A 22,049-nucleotide genomic window follows, 5' to 3' on the forward strand; every position below is an offset into this window, starting at 1 on the left:
GAATATGGTGTTCGTGGTAGGGAATACAGCATGGGTGGTGGGGAATATGGCATTGGTGGTGGGGAATATGGTATGGGTGGTGGGGAATACAGCGTGGATGGTGGGGAACATGGCGTGGGTGATGGGGAATATGACATGGGTTGTGGGGAATATGGCATGGGTTGTGGGGAATACAGCATGGGTTGTGGGGAATATGGCATGGGTAATATGGCCTGGGTGTTGGGGAATACACCATGGGTGGTGTGGAATACAGCATGGATGGTAGGGAATCTGGCATTGTTGGTGGAGAATATGGCGTTGGTGGTGGGGAATAATGGCGTTGGTGGTGGGGAATAACGACGTGGGTGTTGGGGAATAATGGTGTGGGTGTTGGGAAATATGGCATGAGTAATATGGCATGGGTTTATCTTACCTGGTGGGGAATACAGCATGGGTAGTTGGGAATAAGGCATGGGTAGTGGGGAATACAGTGTCGAATGTGGCATGGGTGGTGGGGAATGCAGCGTAGATTGTGGGGTATACGGCATGGGTAATACGGCATGTTTTGTGGGGAGTGGACTGTGGGTGGTTGGGAATGGCACAGATAGTGTGTAATACAGTATGGGTGATGGGGAATATGGCATGGGTGGTGGGAATGCGGTGTTTGTGGTGGGGAATATGACATGGGTGGTGGGGAATACTGCATGGGTGTTAGGGAACATAGTGTTGCTGGTGGGGAATACAGCGTGGGTGGTGGGAATATTGCATTGGTGGTGAGGAATAGTGTGGGTGGTGTTAGGGATTTTGGTAATGCTATCTACCAAAGTCCAGGTGTTTCGTTTCTCGACAATTCTCTTCAGTGCTTCAGCTGAGAGAGACATGAGGATCTTGTCAAGCTGTTTCATTAAGACTAATCCTTTTCTCTTCAAGAATGACATGGAGATATGGTAAACTGTCTGGCTTGTAGGGCCTTGATTGCAAAGTCAAGACTGGTGGCCTGGTGGTTAAAGCTCCCGCTTCACACATGGAGGGGCCTGGGTTCGATTCCCGGCGGGTGGAAACTTTTCACATGTTTCCTTACACCTGTTGTCCTGTTCACCTACCAGCAAATAGGTACCTGGGTGTTAGTCGACTGGTGTGGGTCACATCCTGGGGGACAAGATTGAGGACCCCAATGGAAATAAGCTAGACAGTCCTCGATAACGCACTGACTTTCTTGGGTTATCCTGGGTGGCTAATCCTCAGGGGTTAAAAATCCAACCGAAATCTTATCTCTCATGAGTTTAGATGCTTCAATATCCTCAATGCAAACAACAATGAAGGAGTCCTTCAACAGGTGGATCAGGGCCTGATCAACCAGGCTGTTACTGCTGGCCTCATGCAAGCTGCATGTGGGTTGCATCCTGGGACAAAACTGACCTAATTCGCTTGAAGTGATCAGCATAACAAGTAGTATGTCACTGATGTCAGCTAGGCCTGTGTACTTTCTCCATGTAGAAATAAAGATATATTACACTAGGATAACCCAGAAAAGTCAGAAGCTACTTATTTCCAATGGGGTCCTTGTCATATTTCATTTCCAAATAAGTACTATTCTATATCTTCCCTAAATCTAAATTTATCCAATTTTAATACATTATTTCCAGTCATTTCTTGAAGGGATAGCCTCTAGTTATCTGCTTTATTTATGTCCATATTCCATTTATAAAAAGTTGATGTATGAGCCATGGTGACCCTTAACAACAACAAACATGGCAGCCAAAGTTGATGTATGAGCCATGGTGACCCTTAACAACAACAACAAACATGGCAGCCAAAGTTGATGTATGAGCCAGGGTGACCCTTAACAACAACAACAAACATGGCAGCCAGAAGCAGCAGTAGTGAAAATGTAAGTATTTATCAAATAGTTTAATAAATAATTGGATACTTATAGTTGAGGTGCTAAAATTAGATGGTGTCTGTGCTGTTCAACTTTATTCAAGCTTGTTAGCTGCTTTATGACAGTTTCCTTAACTTGTGTAAGTTTATTTAGCTACACATGTACACAGTGTAAATTATCCAGGATCTCATAAAAGTGACATATTTCCATTAGAGTCCTTGATTTACACTTGGGTCAGCCATCAAAACTATATAGATATTGACCTCACATAGGCCTCTTGGATGCCTATGTGAGGGGAAATTGACAACAACATCTGTTGTATGGTGTATGTGTGTGAAGCATGAGTGATGAATGTTGCAGCAAGGAGAAGGCTGGAGGCAGTGGTGGAGGCTGGAGGTAGTGGTGGAGGCTGGAGGTAGTGGTGGAGGCTGGAGGTAGTGGTGGAGGCTGGAGGTAGTGGTGGAGGCTGGAGGTAGTGGTGGAGGCTGGAGGTAGTGGTGGAGGCTGGAGGTAGTGGTGGAGGCTGGAGGTAGTGGTGGAGGCTGGAGGTAGTGGTGGAGGCTGGAGGTAGTGGTGGAGGCTGGAGGCAGTGGTGAAGGCTGGAGGCAGTGGTGGAGGCTGGAGGCAGTGGTGGGTGTTGCGGCCCCCTACCAAACTAGTGGTTAAATGGTTAACCTGCTGCACTCAGTGAGCTTGCAGTATGGTGTTCTGCTAGTAATTCATCGGACCACCTTGCGGTGTCAATTGGTCTTGAAGGCAGTAGATAGTACTCACCAGACCATCTTACGGTGTACTTCTACCGGCCTTAGAGTATTTACAGGACTACCGGTGATGTCTGCGGACTCACCGCCTATGCTGGTCAACTGTGGGCCGGAGTCAACTGATGCTGTTTTAGTGGGACATTACGTGAAGAAAAGGTTGGAGTGTTACACTGAACTGGGCTAGGACTGTAGTGTGACACTTAAGCAAGTATGATGGAGTGGAACACTGAGATATGCTACAGGACCGTAGTGGAACACTGAGAAGAAAAGGGTGTCTTGTGACACTGAAGATGGCCTGGTTGTAGTGTACATTAAATAGTATCATGTGACTGGCCTCTCGAAAGACGCTACGTCGATAGTGAGTGTGTCACAGACATAAGGGTGTCAAGTGTGACAGTCAAGAAAAGGTGTGGATGACGCAGAGAAAAGGGTGTCGTGTGACACGGAAAGCTGGAGTGTCTGGTGACACAGAGAAAAGGGTGTCGAGTGACTCGGTGGAGAAGGAGCCTCACAACTCGAATAAGTGTCGTGTGAGACACAGAGCGTCATTATAAGTGTCGTGTGAGACACAGAGCATCATTATAAGTGTCGTGTGAGACACGGAGTTGATCATAATTTATTATTATACAAATGTTATTTATAATTTATTTTAGCATAGATATATATATTATTATTTTAAGATGATGCTAATTTATTATTGTAACATGTATATATATTTTAAATACCTCTAGACCAAAGATTGTTTTTATATTATATTAAAGATTCATTTATTTTAATGTGTATTTATGTATCCCGAACTCTTTATTACAAAATGAGTAAAACAACCATCTTAAAAATTACTTTTTTTGTAATAGAGGGCAATGTGCGGTGTGAATATAATGCAGAGAATTCTTAGTTTGGAAGTTAGGTGGAGGTGCGGGATTACCAAAACTGTTGTCCAGAGGGCTGAGGAAGGGTTGTTGAAGTGGTTCGGACATGTAGAGAGAATGGAGCGAAACAGAATGACTTTGAGAGTGTATAAATCTGTAGTGGAGGGAAGGTGGTGTAGGGTTCGTTCTAGGAAGGGTTGGAGGGAGGGGGTAAAGGAGGTTTTGTGTGTGAGGGGCTTGGACTTCCAGCAAGTGTGCATGAGCATATTTGATTGGTTTTACTATGAAACAGAGCTCAAAGTAGGGGAATTGTTTGATTTTTACCCATGTTCAAAAGTAAACAAATGATGTCATTTTCCAAATGAAGTCCAAGTAGCCATTCTAATATGCAGTCATGAATGGGTTGACATTACTTATACAATTATTACAATATTGCAGTAGTCTGCATAACAGTAAATCATTTATTTTTTGTTTGAATAAAAATTTAAAATAGAAAGCAAGAGTAATATCAGAGGGGCCTGGAGATGTGACTGATGAACAAAGATAATGTTATTTTAGAGCCAGGAATGTCTGCATTGTTTATTCTGGACCCTATTTTGAAATTGTCATATTTTTTAATTTTCGTGAAATTGGTCAAATTGCAAATTTCTGACCACGTTGTTGGGTAGTTGAAATCGGTAAATGGGCAGTTTCTTGTACTGAATCGATAGAAAAAAAATGGAGTTCTAAAGAAATAGCTATGAGTTTGGTCGACTGGAACAATGGAATTAGCCGAAAATAGGGTTCAAAGTGGGCGAAATCGCCGATTCGTAAATATTGCCGAGGTCGCTAACTTTGCGAGAGCGTAATTCCATCAGTTTTCCATCAAATTTCATTCTTTTGGTGTCATTACAACCGGGAAAAGATTCTCTATCATTTCGTAAGGAAAACTTTTTTTTTTGGGGGGGGGGATTTTGCGCCATCAGGAGACACCTTAGGATTTAGAGTTGCGACAGTCAAGGGGTTAACAATTTGGTTAAAATCAAGGATTACACTGGTTATTTAAGTGTATGTAGCTGTCTGGGGAATAATGATTCTCATGAAAGATGCTGTTTTTTGGCATCAGTGCTTTAAGTTGTAGATGCAGTTCTGAGCCCATTGCAAGAATAGAAGCATGATCTCCTATGTACAGTATAATAACCTATGTGACATGTCAAGATATCTTATTAATGAAAATAAGATACCAGATATCCTAAGCAAATTTCCTAAATTTGCTTGTAACAGATAAGTGAACTATAGATATGTAGATATAAATCCATATGTATTCCTGTTAACCCTTTGGGGCCTAGTTCCTAGGCCTTTTATGTATCCACATGCTCTCGCGCTACCGTCCACAGGATGGATATGGGGTGCACAATAAACTAGCCACTTCGGTGGCAAAATCTAAAAAAATCTAAATCTCCTATGTTGACATTGCCTTGGGGGAATTTTATCCAAAGCTACACAGCTTATTTTACAAGGAATTTTGGACAGGGCCTGGTAAACCTAGTGAAAAGTCCATGCTCATCCCTTTCTTTTCTGGGTTAGCAGCAGATGTTTATGTTAAGGGGCACGATGGAACGTCAGTCCTTTGGTCATTGAATAGTTCAACAAGGACTCTTATGACACCCACACTATATAGAACCTAAAAGGCTTCTTCAGAGGTTCTGCACCTGAATTTCCTAGGGGTAGTACCAATTGGACCAGAGGTTCTTGTTTTTTTCCAAAGACCATTTTGGTCATAACTGGTATGAAGGGAGTTTAGACTTGTGGCCAACTGCTTCTTGTGTGTGCAGTCTCTTAACATTCTTTTTTTCTTCCCAGGAACATTGTAAGGGCAGAGATCATCATAGATCATTGACTGACCTGTGAACTGGAAAACAAAACCTTCCTGAAAACCAACAATGATGAAAAGACAACAAAATGGCCAAAGCAGTCTTCGCCTGATCACATGAAAGCCATTTGCCCCAGCAATAGTCAACTAGAGGAAAGAACTGTATGGTATGCATGTTTTTGCATATTCTAATCTCCCTTAAGCCATACAAATGTGTCCCATTGATGCATCTAACTTCCAGAATAATGGGCCTTACTGCTTAACTACAGTGGACCCCCGCATAGCGAACTTAATCCGTGCAAGAGGGCTGGTCGTTATGCGAAATGTTCGCTATGCGAATTAATTTTCCCCATAAGAAATAATGGAAATAAAATTAATCCGTGCAAGACACCCAAAAGTATGAAAAAAAAATTTTTTTACCACAAAAAAATGTTAATTTTAGTACACACAAACTGAAAAAGGCATGCACAATTACATGACACTTACTTTTATTGAAGATCTGGTGATGATTGATGGGATGGGAGGAGGGGAGAGCATTATCTTCTTACTGTTTAGAAGGGGAATCCCCTTCCATTAGGACTTGAGGTAGCAAGTCCTTTTCTGGGGTTACTTCCCTTCTTCTTTTAATGCCACTAGGACCAGCTTGAGAGTCACTGGACCTCTGTCGCACAACAAATCTGTCCATAGAGCTCTGTACCTCCCGTTCCTTCAAGACTTTCCTAAAATGGGCCATAACATTGTCATTGAAATAGTCACCAGCACGGCTTGCAACAGCTGTGTCAGGGTGATTTTCATCCATAAAGGTTTGCAGTTCAACCCACTGTGCACACATTTCCTTAATTTTTGAAGTAGGCACAATGGATTCCACAACTGGCATAGGCTTCTCAGGGTTAGCCCCAAACCCTTCAAAATCTTTCTTAATTTCCATACTAATTCTCACCCTTTTTACCACAGGGTTGGCACTAGAAGCTTTCTTGGGGCCCATGGTCACTTATTTTCCAGAAACAGCACCGAAAACACTGTAATAATACGAAATATTCCGAGTGTATGCTTGAATGTTACCGCGGAGGCTAGCTGGTAAACAATGGGACGGGCGGCACATGTGAGGCTGGCTGAGGGCCCACATTGGACGCGTCTCGGACGAAGTTCGCTGAGCGGGTTTTTGTCTACTATGCGGGGCAAAATTTCAGCGAACAAAGCGTTCGCTATGCGGATTGTTCGCTATGCAAGGCGTTCGCTATGCGGGGGTCCACTGTATTTTGTTACAACCAACGATTACACTGGGTATTAAAGTGTATGTAGGTATCTGGGAGATGATGGTTCTCATGGAGCATTTATTCATTTATTTATTTAATGTCTTTGCAAACAGTACATTGAGATTGTGTATATACAATAGTGGGTTGCAATACAAAGAGAGCCTCTATTATGCCTCGGCATTATGGACCAACTTAACATTATTGGCTTAGTCTACTTAATACTAAGGAGTAGTATATCATAGTTGTACAGTAGGAAAGTAATTATTTCATAGTTGTACAGTAGGAAAGTAATTATTTCATAGTTGTACAGTAGGATAGTAATTATTTCATAGTTGTACAGTAGGAAAGTAATTATTTCATAGTTGTACAGTAGGAAAGTAATTATTTCATAGTTGTACAGTAGGATAGTAATTATTTCATAGTTGTACAGTAGGAAAGTAATTACAGTGGACCCCCGCATAGCGAACGCCTTGCATAGCGAACATTCCGCATAGCGAACGCTTTGATCGCTAAAATTTTGCCCCGCATAGTAGACAAAAACCCGCTCAGCGAACTTCGTCCGAGACGAGTCCAATGTGCGGCCTCAGCCAGCCTCACATGTGCCGCCTGTCCCATTGTTTACCAGCTAGCCTCCGCGGTAACATTCAAGCATACACTCGGAATATTTCGTATTATTACAGTGTTTTCGGTTCTGTTTGTTGAAAATAAGTGACCATGGGCCCCAAGAAAGCTTCTAGTGCCAACCCTGTGGTAAAAAGGGTGAGAATTAGTATGGAAATTAAGAAAGATTTTGAAGGGTTTGGGGCTAACCCTGAGAAGCCTATGCCAGTTGTGGAATCCATTGTGCCTACTTCAAAAATTAAGGAAATGTGTGCACAGTGGGTTGAACTGCAAACCTTTATGGATGAAAATCACCCTGACACAGCTGTTGCAAGGCGTGCTGGTGACTATTTCAATGACAATGTTATGGCCCATTTTAGACAAATCGTAAAGGAACGGGAGGTACAGAGCTCTATGGACAGAAAGAAGTCCAGTGACTCTGAAGCTGGTCCTAGTGGCATTAAAAGAAGAAGGGAAGTAACCCCGGAAAAGGACTTGCCTCCTCAAGTGTTAATGGAAGGGGATTCCCCTTCTAAACACTAACACTCTCTCTCCCCTCCTCCCATCCCATCAATCATCACCAGATCTTCAATAAAAGTAAGTGTCATGTAATTGTGCATGCCTTTTTCAGTTTGTGTGTACTAAAATTAACATTTTTTTGTGGTTAAAAATTTTTTTTTCATACTTTTGGGTGTCTTGCACGGATTAATTTTATTTCCATTATTTCTTATGGGGAAAATTAATTCGCATAGCGAACATTTCGCATAACGACCAGCCCTCTTGCACGGATTAAGTTCGCTATGCGGGGGTCCACTGTATTTCATAGTTGTACAGTAGGATAGTAATTATTTCATAGTTGTACAGTAGGAATTATTTCATAGTTGTACAGTAGGAATTATTTGATAGTTGTACAGTACGAATTATTTCATAGTTGTACAGTAGGAATTATTTCATAGTTGTACAGTAGGAATTATTTCATAGTTGTACAGTAGGAATTATTTGATAGTTGTACAGTACGAATTATTTCATAGTTGTACAGTAGGATAGTAATTATATCACAGTTGTACAGTAGAATATTAATTATAAATGAATCAAAATTTGTATAATACAAAGATATACGTATTTATATTCTAAAATGCTTTTGTGAAAAACAATGATTCAATTATATTCCTGTCAACAATTATGATGTGGGAGTACATAGGTAAGTAAATGTGTACTGAGTATTTAGCATTTAGTCTAGGGTGATTAAGTGGCTTTTGAGAAGAGTCTTAAATTGATTTTCAGACTGGGTTACTTTAATATCTTCTGGTAATGAATTCCATATTTTGGGGTCCTTTATGTGCATAGAGTTTTTACACAGTGTGATATGGACATGAGGTATATTAAAAAGAGATCTGCGTCTTGTGTTGTGGTCATGTGTCCTGTTTAGGTTGGTGAGGAGAAGTTTGAGTGGGGGGTTCATATTTGCGTGTATTGTTCTGTGCATGTAGTAGGCACATGAATAAGTATGGATGTTCTTAATGGTGAGCAGATTCAGACTTTTAAAATTGGTGGAGTATGCTGGCGGGAGTGGGAATTTATCATTCTTACTGCTGCATGCTGTGTTTTGGCATCATTGCATTAAATTGTAGATGCAGCTCTGAGCCCATTGCAATAACACAAACTTCTCTTATGCTAACCTTTCCATGGAGGGTTTTATCTAAGGCTAGACAGTTTATTTTACAAGGAATTGTGGCCAGGGCCTCATAAATCATATGAAAAGTCCATGATTATGCCTCCTTTTTCCAGGGTCACAGCAGATGTTTCTGTTTCCATGCCTTTTGGTTTGTAAAGTAGGTCTCTTTAAAGTTACCAAGTATGTAGTATTGTAGATTTCTATCTTTGTAATACAGTGGACCCTCAACTAACAGCGGCATTAAGTAATGGCAAATTCGTCTAACGGCACTCTTTGGCATAAAAAATTGCTCTACCAATGGCAAAAAAACTCGTCTAACAATGTTCGTCCCGAACTTGTCCATGGGGCCGGAGCGTGGCCTGAGCGGGCCCAGCCACTCCAAGACTCCATGTACAGCCAGTGTGCCAGTGTTTACAAGCCGTTTTGATCGATTCCAAGTGTACCTGCAATATATTTTGTATTATTCCAGTGTCTTTAGTGCTTGTAACTGCTAAATAAGCCACCATGGGCCCAAAGAAAGTTTCTAGTGCCAATAAAATTCAAGAAAAAACTCGTAGCAAAGTACCAAAGTGGAGGAAGAAGAGAGAGGGGAAAATGTGCCTTCTGCAGTGATTCAGTGATTCTGCGACATGTACAATACTAAAGCAGCAGGTATCGATAAAGGCTATAGTGCCAGCCAGTGATAAAGTGTAGAATTAACAGTGTAACAAGTAAGTTAAACGAGTAAGCGATAAAAAAACGACACAAAAGTAACTCTCCAATGTTGTTGTATGTGCATCGGGCCGCTGAACATACGCCACCCTGCTACGTATCTTCCATCACCTTAAACCTTTGCCATTATCTCCTCCATCAAACTAACTAATTAAACTAACGTCTCCTCCAAGGTAAGTGTAAATATAAAAGTGTAAGCATAAAAGTAAATATATTAAGTGTAAGAACCCCAATGGAAATACGTAAGTCACTCTGACTTTTTTGGGTTATCCCAGGTTCTCTACACATATGTTGCTATGTATGATAATCTATGTAACTGTATTTGTGTATACCTGAATAAACTTACTTATTTATAAATTAAAATCTAAATATTTCTTATATATAAAATACATACATTGTTAAAGTGTGAAAAGCCTTTTAAGTATGTTAAATGTCTCTTATAGAAATAATTTGTTTCTTTGATTTTTGAAAGGCATTTGTTTGTCTTACAGGTTGATGAATGTGATTTTGAAGTAAGGGAAGCATAGCCAGAAGAAGTAGCCAGAAGCAGTGAGTCAAAACCACAGGCAGTGATGCAAACCTGAGGCAGCAAGTGGAAACTAGAATAGGAAGCCTGTGGAAACCTGCCTGGTATGTATTATTGTTTAATTGTTAAAGTGAAGCAGATTGATGTCTTGGAAATATTTATGAAAGGTTACCTGACTGTTATGATTATAGTTGTTCATACGTGGGATGAACACGTGTCCTTTGTTCAATATCTGTTGGATAGGTTTAGGACATTTAAAGTAAATGTAAATGACTTCAAGTCATATGTTGGCCATTTGAATACCACTTTGTTGGATCTTGAAGATAGTGGGAAAGTGCCATGTAAATTTGCCGAAGTGTTTGTTATTTAAAAATAAACACTGCCTGTGTGTGTCCCTCCCTCCCTCCTCTGCCTGTGTGTGTGTCCCTCAACCCCCCTCTGCCTGTGTGTCCCCACTCTCTGCCTGGGTGTCCCTGCCCCTCATCTGCCTGTGGGTGTCCCTCCTCTTTCTGCCTGTGTGTGTCCCTCCCTTCCCCCTCTCTGCCTGTGTGTCCCTCCCCCTCATCTGCCTGTGTGTGTATCCCTCCTCTTTCTGCCTGTGTGTCCCTCCTCTTTCTGCCTGTGTGTGTATCCCTCCTCTTTCTGCCTGTGTGTCCCTCCTCTTTCTGCCTGTGTGTGTCCCTCCCTTCCCCCTCTCTGCCTGTGTGTGTCCCTCAACCCCCCTCTGCCTGTGTGTCCCCACTCTCTGCCTGTGTGTGTCCCTCCCCCTCATCTGCTTGTGGGTGTCCCTCCTCTTTCTGCCTGTGTGTGTCCCTCCCTTCCCCCCTCTACCTGTGTGTGTCCCTCCCTCACCTCCTCTGCCTGGGTCTGTGTGTGCGCGTGTGTCCTTCCCTCTCTACCTGTCTGTGTGTCCCTTCCCCCTCTCTGCCTGTGTATATGCCCCTTCCCCCCTCTCTGCCTGTGTATATGCCCCTTCCCCCCCTCTCTGCCTGTGTGTGTCCCTCCCCCCTCTCTGCCTGTGTGTGTGTCCCTCCCCCCTCTCTGCCTGTGTGTGTGTCCCTCCCCCCTCTCTGCCTGTGTGTGTGTCCCTCCCCCCTCTCTGCCTGTGTGTGTGTCCCTCCCCCCTCTCTGCCTGTGTGTGTGTCCCTCCCCCCTCTCTGCCTGTGTGTGTGTCCCTCCCCCCTCTCTGCCTGTATGCCCCTTCCCTCCCCCATCTGCCTGTGTGTGTGTCCTTCTCCCTCTCTGCCTGTGTGTGTCCCTCCCTTCCCCTCTCTACTTGTGTGCATGCCCCTCAACTCCCCCCTCTGCCTGTGTGTGTTTCCTACCCTCCCCTCTCTCTGCTTGTGTGTGTGTGTATGTGTGTGTGTGTGTATGTATGTGTATGTGTTCCTCCCCCCTCTCTACCTGTGTCTGTACCCCTCAACTCCCCCCCCCTCTTCCTGTGTGTGTTTCCCTCTCTCCCTCCTCAGTTATTTTTAGTTATTAATGTTTTTCAGTTAATTCTAGTCATTTTTCAGTTTTATTTACTTTTCAGTTATTTTTTATTATTTTGTTATTTTTTAGTTATTTTTCAGATTTTGTTATTTTTTGTTCATTTTTGCTAGTTATTTTTAGTTAATTTTATTTTTTATTTATTTTTAGTTATATTTTAGTTATATTTAGGGAGACGGCTGACTTGTTGAAAAAAAAACTTATTTTTAGTTATTTTTTAGTTTTTTATTTATTTTTAGTTATTTTCATAATTTATAATTCATACAGTGGACCCCCGCATAACGATTTTAATCCGTGCAAGAGGGGTAATTGTTATGCGAAATAATCGGTATGTGAATGAATTTTCCCCATAAGAAATAATGGAAATAAAATTAATCCGTGCAAGACACCCAAAAGTATGAAAAAAATTTTTTTTTACCACATGAAATGTTAATTTTAATACACACAAACTGAAAAAGGCATGCACACTTACATGACACTTACTTTTATTGAAGATCTGGTGATGATTGATGGGATGGGAGGAGGGGAGAGAGAGTGTTAGTGTTTAGAAGGGGAATCCCCTTCCATTAAGACTTGAGGTGGCAAGTCCTTTTCTGGGGTTACTTCCCTTCTTCTTTTAATGCCACTAGGACCAGCTTCAGAGTCACTGGACTTCTTTCGCACAACATATCTGTCCATAGTGGCCTGTACCTCTCGTTCCTTTATGATTTGTCTAAAGTGGTTCACAACATTGTCATTGTAAAAGTCACCAGCACGGCTTGCAATAGCTGTGTGAGGGTGATTTTCATCAAAAGAGGTTTGCACTTCAAGCCACTTTGCACAGATTTCTTTAATCTTTGTAGTAGGCAACTTCTTCAATTTCTCTCTCCCCTCCTCTGAACCAGTTTCCTCAGGTCTGGCCTCTTGCTCTTGAAGTTGATCTATCAGCTCATCAGTGGTTAGTTCTTCATTGTCCTCCTCCACCAACTCTTCCACATCATCCCCACTAACCTCCAACCCCAAGGACTTTCCCAATGCCACAATGGATTCCTCAAGTGGCATAATCCTCTCAGGGTTAGCCTCAAACCCTTCAAAATCCCTTTTGTCTACACATTCTGGCCACAGTTTCTTCCAAGCAGAGTTCAAGGTCTTCTTAGTCACTCCCTCCCAAGCCTTACCTATAAGGTTTACACAATTGAGGATATTAAAGTGCTCTCTCCAAAACTCTCTTAGAGTCAGTTGAGTTTCTGAGGTCACTACAAAGCACCTTTCAAACAGAGCTTTTGTGTACAGTTTTTTGAAGTTTGCAATAACCTGCTGGTCCATGGGCTGCAGGAGAGGAGTGGTATTAGGAGGCAAAAACTTCACTTTAATGAAGCTCATGTCCCCATAAAGTCGCTCTGCCACGTCTGTAGGATGACCAGGGGCATTGTCTAACACCAGGAGGCACTTAAGTTCTAATTTCTTTTCAGTTAGGTAATCTTTCACATTGGGGGCAAATGCATGGTGTAACCAGTTATAGAAAAAGTCCCTAGTGACCCATGCCTTACTGTTTGCCCTCCACAGCACACACAAATTATCCTTGAGGACATTCTTTTGCCTGAACGCTCTGGGAGTTTCAGAGTGATACACTAATAAAGGCTTAACTTTGCAATCACCACTAGCATTGGCACACATCAACAAAGTAAGCCTGTCTTTCATAGGCTTATGTCCTGGGAGTGCCTTTTCCTCCTGAGTAATGTAGGTCCTGCTTGGCATTTTCTTCCAGAACAGGCCTGTTTCATCACAATTAAACACTTGTTCAGGTTTCAGTCCTTCACTGTCTATGTACTCCTTGAATTCCTGCACATATTTTTCAGCCGCTTTGTGGTCCGAACTGGCAGCCTCACCATGCCTGATCACACTATGGATGCCACTACGCTTCTTAAATCTCTCAAACCAACCTTTGCTGGCCTTAAATTCACTCACATCATCACTAGTTGCAGGCATTTTTTAAATTAAATCCTCATGCAACTTCCTAGCCTTTTCACATATGATCGCTTGAGAGACGCTATCTCCTGCTAGCTGTTTTTCATTTATCCACACCAATAAGAGTCTCTCAACATCTTCCATCACTTGCGATCTTTGTTTCGAAAACACAGTTAAACCTTTGGCAAGAACAGCTTCCTTGATTGTCTTTCTGGTGCCCACAATAGTAGCGATGGTTGATTGGGGTTTCTTGTACAACTTGACTAGGTCGGCGATACGCACTCCACTTTCATACTTATCAATGATCTCTTTCTTCATTTCTATTGGAATTCTCACCCTTATTGGTGTACGGTTGGCACTAGAAGCTTTCTTGGGGCCCATGGTCACTTATTTTCCAGAAACAGCACCGAAAACACTGTAATAATACGAAATATTCCGATTGTATGCTTGGATGTTACCGCGGAGGCTGGCTGGTAAACAATGGCACGGGCGGCACATGTGAGGCTGGCTGAGGGCGCACATTGGACGCGTCTCGGACGAAAATCGGTGAGCGGGTTTTTAATCGGTATGCGCGGCAAAATTTTTGCGATTAAAGCAAGCGGTATGCGGATTAATCGCTATGTGATGCCATCGTTATGTGGGGGTCCACTGTATTTTATTTTTTAGTTATTAGTTATTGGGCAGCCACGGAGATGTCTGAGAAAGTGATGTTTATCTTAAGGCATTAGAGGTTTTGGTAATGCTTTCTACTGAAGCCCAGGTGTTTTGTTCCTTGACAGATGTCTTCAGTGTTTCAGCTGAGGATCTTGTCGTGCTGTTTCATAAACACTGATCTGTTTCCCTTCAAGAATAGAGATGGAAATATGGTGAACTGTCTGGCTTGTAGGGTCTTGACTGCAGTCATCCATGAGCTTAGATGCTTAAGTGTCATCAGTGCAAACGACAATGAAGGAGTCCTTCAACGAGCGGATCGCCGTAAATTTGATGTGCAAGCAGGTACTTACGGCAGTAGCTAAAGGTGGAGTCGTTAATTACTCCATTTCCTGGCTTGATTTTCACACGATGTGTGTAGTAGCTCGATGTGTCCCGTAGCTCATCTCAGCTCACACACTGAGGTCCGGAGTTTGAATCTCCAGTACGGCTGGAAAACATTACGGACGTGTTTCCATAAGACACCTGCTGTCCCTGTTAGTCAACTGGTATAGGTCGCATCCTGGGGACAAAACTTACCTAATATGTATGAAATGATCAGCATAACAATTATGTCATTGATGTCGGCTAGGCCTGTTTACCTTGTACATGTACAGTACTTGTAGAAATAAAGGTACAGTGGTGCCTCGAGTTTCATACTTAATAAATTCCAGGAGCTAGTACTACAGTGGACCCCCGGTTAACGAACTTTTTTCATTCCAGAAGTATGTTCAGGTGCCAGTAATGACCAAATTTTTTCCCATAAGGAATATTGTGAAGTAGATTAGTCCATTTCAGACCCCCAAACATACACGTACAAACGCACTTACATAAATACACTTACATAATTGGTCGCATTTGGAGGTGATCGTTAAGCGGGGGTCCAATGTATAGTCGAAATGTACTAAAGTCAAAGCAATATTTCTTATAAGAAATAATGTAATTCTAATTAATCTGTTCCTGCTGTCAGGAGGCATAACAAAATAGTACTTCAATATGATGTTATTATCAGCTCTACGGGTTATTTATTAATTCATCTAATATGACATAATATAAATAACATAAAACCCTGATATACACTCTAGAATGAATAAAATATGTATGTCAATACATATATTAAGACCATTAGGACTACAGATATTTTAAGGTAAGTAATGAGTGTACTGTATATTCATTTCATCGCTCTAGGGCACTTTAAATGCCTAATGTATAATGTAATGTTCACTTGAGGAGAAACAATGCCAGACTGACTCACGACGGCTGCGTGGGGAGGCGGGCAGGCGGACAGGTCTGGCACACGAGATGAAACACGAGGCACAGTGCGAAACTCAGGACAAAATTTAGCCGAAAAAACGGTTCTAAACTCAAAGCGTATGAAACTCAGGGCGCACCAAATTTATTTCCATTCGGGTCCTTGTTGTATCTTATTTTCAAATCACTACTATTCTATATTGTCTCTATACAGTGGACCCCCGGTTAACAATATTTTTTCACTCCAGAAGTATGTTCAGGTGCCAGTACTGACCGAATTTGTTCCCATAAGGAATATTGTGAAGTAGATTAGTCCATTTCAGACCCCCAAACATACACGTACAAACGCACTTACATAAATACACTTACATAATTAGTCGCATTCGGAGGTAATCGTTATGCGGGGGTCCACTGTATATCTAAATTTATCCAGTTTTAATCCATTATTTCAAGTAATTTCTTGAAAGGATAGCCTCTGTTTATCTGGTTTATTTATCTCCATCTTCTACTTATAAAAAGTTTGTGTAGGAGCCATAGTGACCCTTAACAACAACAACAACAAACATGGCCCTGTGACCTGGCTGGCAAAGCTCTCGCTTCACACACAGAAGGCCCGGGTTTGATTCCCGGCGGGGTAGAAACATTTCGATGTGTTTCCTTACACCTGTTGTCCTGTTCACCTAGCAGCAAGTAGGTACCTGGGTGTTAGTCGACTGATGTGCATTGCATCCTGGGGGACAAGATTGAGGACCACAATGGAAATAAGACACACAGTCCTCGATGACACTGACTTTCTTGGGTTATCCTGGGTGGCTAACTCTGCAGGGTTAAAAATCTGAACAAAATCTTATCTTAAGCACCACTGAAAATCTATAAGTATTTATTAAATAGCTTCATAAATACTTGCGTATGTATAGCAGAGGTGCTAGAATTAGAAGCTATCTGTGCTGTTCAACTTTATTCAAGCTTGTTACCTGCTTTATGACAGTCTCCTCAACTTGTGTAAGTTTATTTAAGTACACATAGAGTAAATTACCCAAGAAACCCATAACAGTGACTTATTTCCATTAGAGTTCTTCATTTCCACTTTGGTGAACCATCAAAATTGTATTAGATATTGACTTCCTTTAATGGTTTCCGAGGTAAGTTGTCAACTTTGTCATACTCTTGGAGGCCTATGTGAGAGGGCAATCAACAACATTAACTGTAATTCCTGAATTATTGTATATATCTGACCTTGTAGGTCAGATATGTAGCAATACTTTCCATACCTATTTATTCTGGGTCTTATGTTGTTTTCTTTTATGGTCTTGACCCTTGGTTATTGGCAGATGCTTCAGATATTTGGGTTGTATATGAGTAGTACGACAAGAGTGTGAATTTTCACTTTGGCATCGGGACAACAACAGACAGTCCTCATTTTTGATGGTATAAAACATGTTTAGTTGGTTTCTCCAGTTGGTTTGACATTATGGGTTTCCATGTATTGTGTGTCTTTGCTAGGCCATCACAGGCATGCTAGGATACCTCAGTATCTTACATTTTTTGCAGGAATGCTTTTTAAAATGAAACCATACCTTAAAAGATCTAAAGTCTAAATTATTGTATTAAAAATTTTAATGTTCTATCTTAAATTATAGATCTACTAGTGCATGTAGAGATGGGCTAGTGTGCTGTATATGTGGGTGTCTAAATTCCTATTATATAATTAATAAAGTTATGCTCTTAAAATCTCAATGTATATTACTGAAGCAGATGGACTTTGTCATTCAGAGTAATAGTGAACAAAACATAAGCCATCATTAGTAAAGTGGACAGTTCTGGCACCTTTCTCATCCTCATAGCATACATGTATAAAAAATATTAGCAACAGTTTTGTTGAGAGTAAGACACATGTGCAACATCTGGGTATCTTTATTGTAGACGTTTCGCCATCCAGTGGCTTTATCAATACAAATTCCAGGACATAACTTGAAGACAGTAGAACTATGTACAGAAGATGAGGTAATCAGTCCCTCAACCTAGGAATTGTACATAGTTCTACTGTCTTCAAGTTATGTCCTGGAATTTGTATTGATAAAGCCACTGGATGGCAAAACGTCTACAATAAAGATACCCAGATGTTGCACATATGTCTTACTCTCATCTTGTCGGTATTATATACCATTCGTACACAACAGTTTTGTTGTAAATCTTAAAGTGGGCAGTAGAGAATAGCATGTACATTAGTGACAAATTCCAACATTAGTCATATTCATTGCACATTCCATATCTTTGCTTTGTTTTAAATATTTTACCTAGTTTATTGTCTAGATTAAAATGCAGTTTGCTTGATCCTGGCATTGAGTATAACTTATACATAACATATCAAGCACCTTATAATTTTTTTTTTTTTTATAAATGCATCTCTCGTGATTCTTAAAATAACCAAGTTAATGTAGTACTGTACTCTCATACAGCCAAGCATCACTATTGTGAGCTGGTCATGGATGTAGGCAAACACTCACATAAGGTCAAAGTGCGGGGAGGCGAACTGATCCAGCAGCTTGGTGCGCTCACATGCAAGGCCCCTCAACAACAGAGCCAGATTAATGGACATGTCTATGAGCAGTCAGTTAAAATGTTGATAATATCTCACCCACTCTTTTTACATTGCTTCACCACTCTCTTTTCTTTTTCTTTCCATATACTCCTACCTCCTTGCATCACTTCTACTTTGTAAAAACCTCTCATATGCTAACTTTTTCTCTTACTACTCTCTTTACATCATCATTCCACCAATAGCTCTTCCCTCCCACATCCACTTTCTTGTAAAGCTAAACTTCTGCTGAACACACTAACACTATATTCTTAAACTTACCCCCATACATCTTCTACCCCATTGCCTATACTCTCACTAGCCCATCTGTCCTCCAACAGTTGTTTATATCTTACCCTAACTGCCTCCTCCTTTAGTTTATAAACCTTCACCTCTCTCTTTCTTGCTGCTTCCATTTTCCTTGTATTCCATCTGCCTTTTACTCTCACTGTACCTACAGCTAAAAAGTGATCTGATATAGCTGTGGCCCTTCTATAAACAAGTACATCCTGAAGTCTACCCATCAGTATTTTATTTATCAATATCTAGTCCAACAAACTACTATCATTATGTCCTATAATCTTGTATAATTCTTTACCCTCTTTTTCTTAAAATATATATTACCTATAACCAAACCCCTTTCTATACAAAGTTCAATCAAATGCCCCCATTATCATTTACACCTGGCACCCCAAACTTACCTACCACACACACTCTAAATGCTTCTCCGACTTTAGCATTTAGGTCCCCTAAAGTACATTTTTTTTTTTATTATCACACTGCCCGATTCCCACCAAGGCAGGGTGGCCCGAAATAGAAAAACTCACCATCATTCACTCCATCACTGTCCTGCCAGAAGGGTGCTCTACACTACAGTTTTTAAACTGCAACATTAACACCCCTCCTTCAGAGTGCAGGCACTGTACTTCCCATCTCCAGGACTCGAGTCCGGCCTGCCGGTTTCCCTGAACCCCTTCATAAATGTTACTTTGCTCACACTCCAACAGCACATCAAGTATTAAAAACCACTTGTCTCCATTCACTCCTATCAAACACGCTCACGCATGCCTGCTGGAAGTCCAAGCCCCTCGCACACAAAACCTCCTTTACCCCCTCCCTCCAACCTTTCCTAGGCCAACCCCTACCCTGCCTTCCTTCCACTACAGACTGATACACTCTTGAAGTCATTCTGTTTCGCTCCATTCTCTCTACATGTCCGAACCTCCTCAACAACCCTTCCTCAGCCCTCTGGACAACAGTTTTGGTAATTCCGCACCTCCTCCTAACTTCCAAACTACGAATTCTCTGCATTATATTCACACCACACATTGCCCTCAGACATGACATCTCCACTGCCTCCAGCCTTCTCCTCACTGCAACATTCATCACCCATGCTTCACACCCATATAAGAGCGTTGGTAAAACTATACTCTCATACATTCCCCTCTTTGCCTCCAAGGACAAAGTTCTTTGTCTCCACAGACTCCTAAGTGCACCACTCACCCTTTTCCCCTCATCAATTCTATGATTCACCTCATCTTTCATAGACCCATCCGCTGACACGTCCACTCCCAAATATCTGAATACATTCACCTCCTCCATACTCTCTCCCTCCAGTCTGATATCCAATCTTTCATCACCTAATCTTTTTGTTATCCTCATAACCTTACTCTTTCCTGTATTCACTTTCAATTCTCATCTTTTGCACACCCTACCAAATTCATCCACCAATCTCTGCAACTTCTCTTCAGAATCTCCCAAGAGCACAGTGTCATCAGCAAAGAGCAACTGTGACAACTCCCACTTTATGTGTGATTCTTTATCTTTTAACTCCACGCCTCTTGCCAAGACCCTCGCATTTACTTCTCTTACAACCCCATCTATAAATATATTAAACAACCACGGTGACATCACACATCCTTGTCTAAGGCCTACTTTTACTGGGAAATAATTTCCCTCTTTCCTACATACTCTAACTTGAGCCTCACTATCCTCGTAAAAACTCTTCACTGCTTTCAGTAACCTACCTCCTGAAGTACATGTACAAGGTATACAGGCCTAGCTGACATCAATGACATACTACTATATAGAAAGCCACTTGTTATGCAGAGCATTTCAGGCAAATTAGGTCAGTTTTGTCCCGGGATCCAACCCACACCAGTTGACTAATGCCCAGGTACCCATTTTACTGATGAGTGAGCATGGACAACCAGTGTAAGGAAACACACCCAATGTTTCAACCCTTGCCGGGAGTCAAACCCAGACACCTCACCCTATGAAGTGAGAACTTTTGCCACCAGGCCACTCCATCTGTGGTCTTGTTTGTCCTTCACTAAGCTTCATGACTTTACACTTGGTGGGGTTAAACTCCAGGAGTCATTTATCAAACTAGGCTTGCATTGCTGTTCCAGTTAACAAAGTACTGTAGTTATATTAGTGATGTTCTAGCTAGCAAATGAATCACATTCCTGGTATTCCAGTTAATGAAGGACTATATTTTCTTTGTTTAATACACCAGCCATCTCTCAAGGTAGTGGTGACTCACCACAACAAAGAGGAAGCACATTCACCATCATTCATGCTGTCACTGTCTTGCCAGAAGTGTGCTGACACCACAGTTCAGATGAACCTTCCAACAACAACATCCTCGCTCCTTCTTTAGTGTGTAGTCACTCTAAACTTCATTGATTAATGTGCTTGTTTATTACATTTGTATACTTGCACACCTGTACATTTATACACGTGTACACTTGTATACAGTAGGGCCCCACTTATATGGCACGTTAGGTTTCAGGCCACTGCCGGAATGCAGACATCGCCAGATAGCAGAACATCATTTTTTCCACTTATAAATACATATAAATGTCAGATAAGAGGTTTACACTAACATCTATTAAGTTAGCAATGCAACTAGGCATTAAAAGCAATAAAAAGTAAAATACACACACAGTACACCCATTACTTACCTTAAAATATTTGTAGTAAGTCAGGTGGTAGCCAGCCAAGGCAGTGCTCCCCACCCCCACAAACAAACCAGGCAAATGCGTCTGGTTTTCATCACTTTACATTGTGTACAAGTTGTCTCCACGTTGATACATTAGAATAAATAAAGAGAAACACTCCCATTTTCTTGTAACACCATTTTTGGAAGAAATGATGCTCTGAGTGAAGGCATACAAAAGCTAGTTTAATATGTTTATTATGCACTCCATACCCATCCCGTGGGCGGTAGTCAAAAGATTACAGAGGTACATAATTGGTCCAGGGACTGAACTCCAAAGTTTTGATAGCTGAGCAAGTTACAAAGGTAATGAACTAGATCTGGTTATAATCATGACCAAGTTACAAAGGTAATGAGCTCCAGGTAGAGCTGGTCACACTCATGAATAATTGCAAAGGTAATGAATCAAACACATTAATCATGAGAATTTACAAAGGTAATGAGCTCCAGGTAGAGCTGGTCACAATCATGACAAGTTTCAAAGGTAATGAATGATAAACACATTATGACATGATTACAATCATAGACAAATTACAGAGTAATGAGCAGTTAACAAACATAGTAGGGAATTCATCCAATGCCCCAACAACAGATGTTGCTAGCTGCCTGTCTCTCCTCGGCAGACAGCCATTGCAAACAGCAGCAAGTTGCCCCGGGATCTGCTGCTTGCACGAGCACCATCGACCCTCCCCAAGAGGTCCAAGAAGCCAGTGACTCCGTTAGCAGCCCGATGGAGAGCTGCCCTAGGGACATGTCAGCGTCCTGGTGGACGCCAAGTTGATTGAAGATCCCAGGCCCTTGTGTGCATGGATGTTGAAGCTTGAGGAACTGAGTACACACTGCCTGTGGCACACCTGACAGCTGCCTCGCGGTCGAACTCCATGATGCTGTCCCTGTAGTAGAAGTTCCTGTGAGCCCGGCACTCCCTGCAGTGCCATCGCTGACATCGTGGGTTAGGGGAAAAGTACCCTCTATAGATG

At 41.7% G+C, this 22,049-nt stretch overlaps 1 protein-coding gene across 6 annotated transcripts in view; it reads left to right on the plus strand.

The window, feature by feature from the left end:
- Positions 1-1,791: 1,791 nt before the first annotated feature.
- The window catches only part of LOC138855377 (FH1/FH2 domain-containing protein 3-like), an 82,228-nt gene continuing 61,970 nt past the window's right edge, over positions 1,792-22,049 (plus strand). For 4 of the 6 annotated variants that reach the window (XR_011394617.1, XR_011394619.1, XR_011394620.1 and 1 more), the window contains exons 1-4: positions 1,792-1,870; positions 5,334-5,510; positions 10,077-10,215; positions 14,329-14,545. Coding sequence is in view for 1 of the 6 variants with exons in the window: in XM_070104498.1 (XP_069960599.1) it covers positions 14,495-14,545 (51 nt within the window). In the remaining 5 variants the exon portion in view is untranslated. Of the gene's footprint in view, positions 1,871-5,333; positions 5,511-9,243; positions 9,759-10,076; positions 10,216-14,328; positions 14,546-22,049 lie in introns of those variants that run through there. The other 2 variants (XR_011394618.1, XR_011394621.1) reach the window with 2 other exon arrangements.

The sequence above is a fragment of the Cherax quadricarinatus genome, chromosome 92 (genome assembly GCF_038502225.1).
Source record: "Cherax quadricarinatus isolate ZL_2023a chromosome 92, ASM3850222v1, whole genome shotgun sequence".
In the NCBI taxonomy this organism is placed as follows: Eukaryota; Metazoa; Arthropoda; class Malacostraca; order Decapoda; family Parastacidae; genus Cherax; species Cherax quadricarinatus.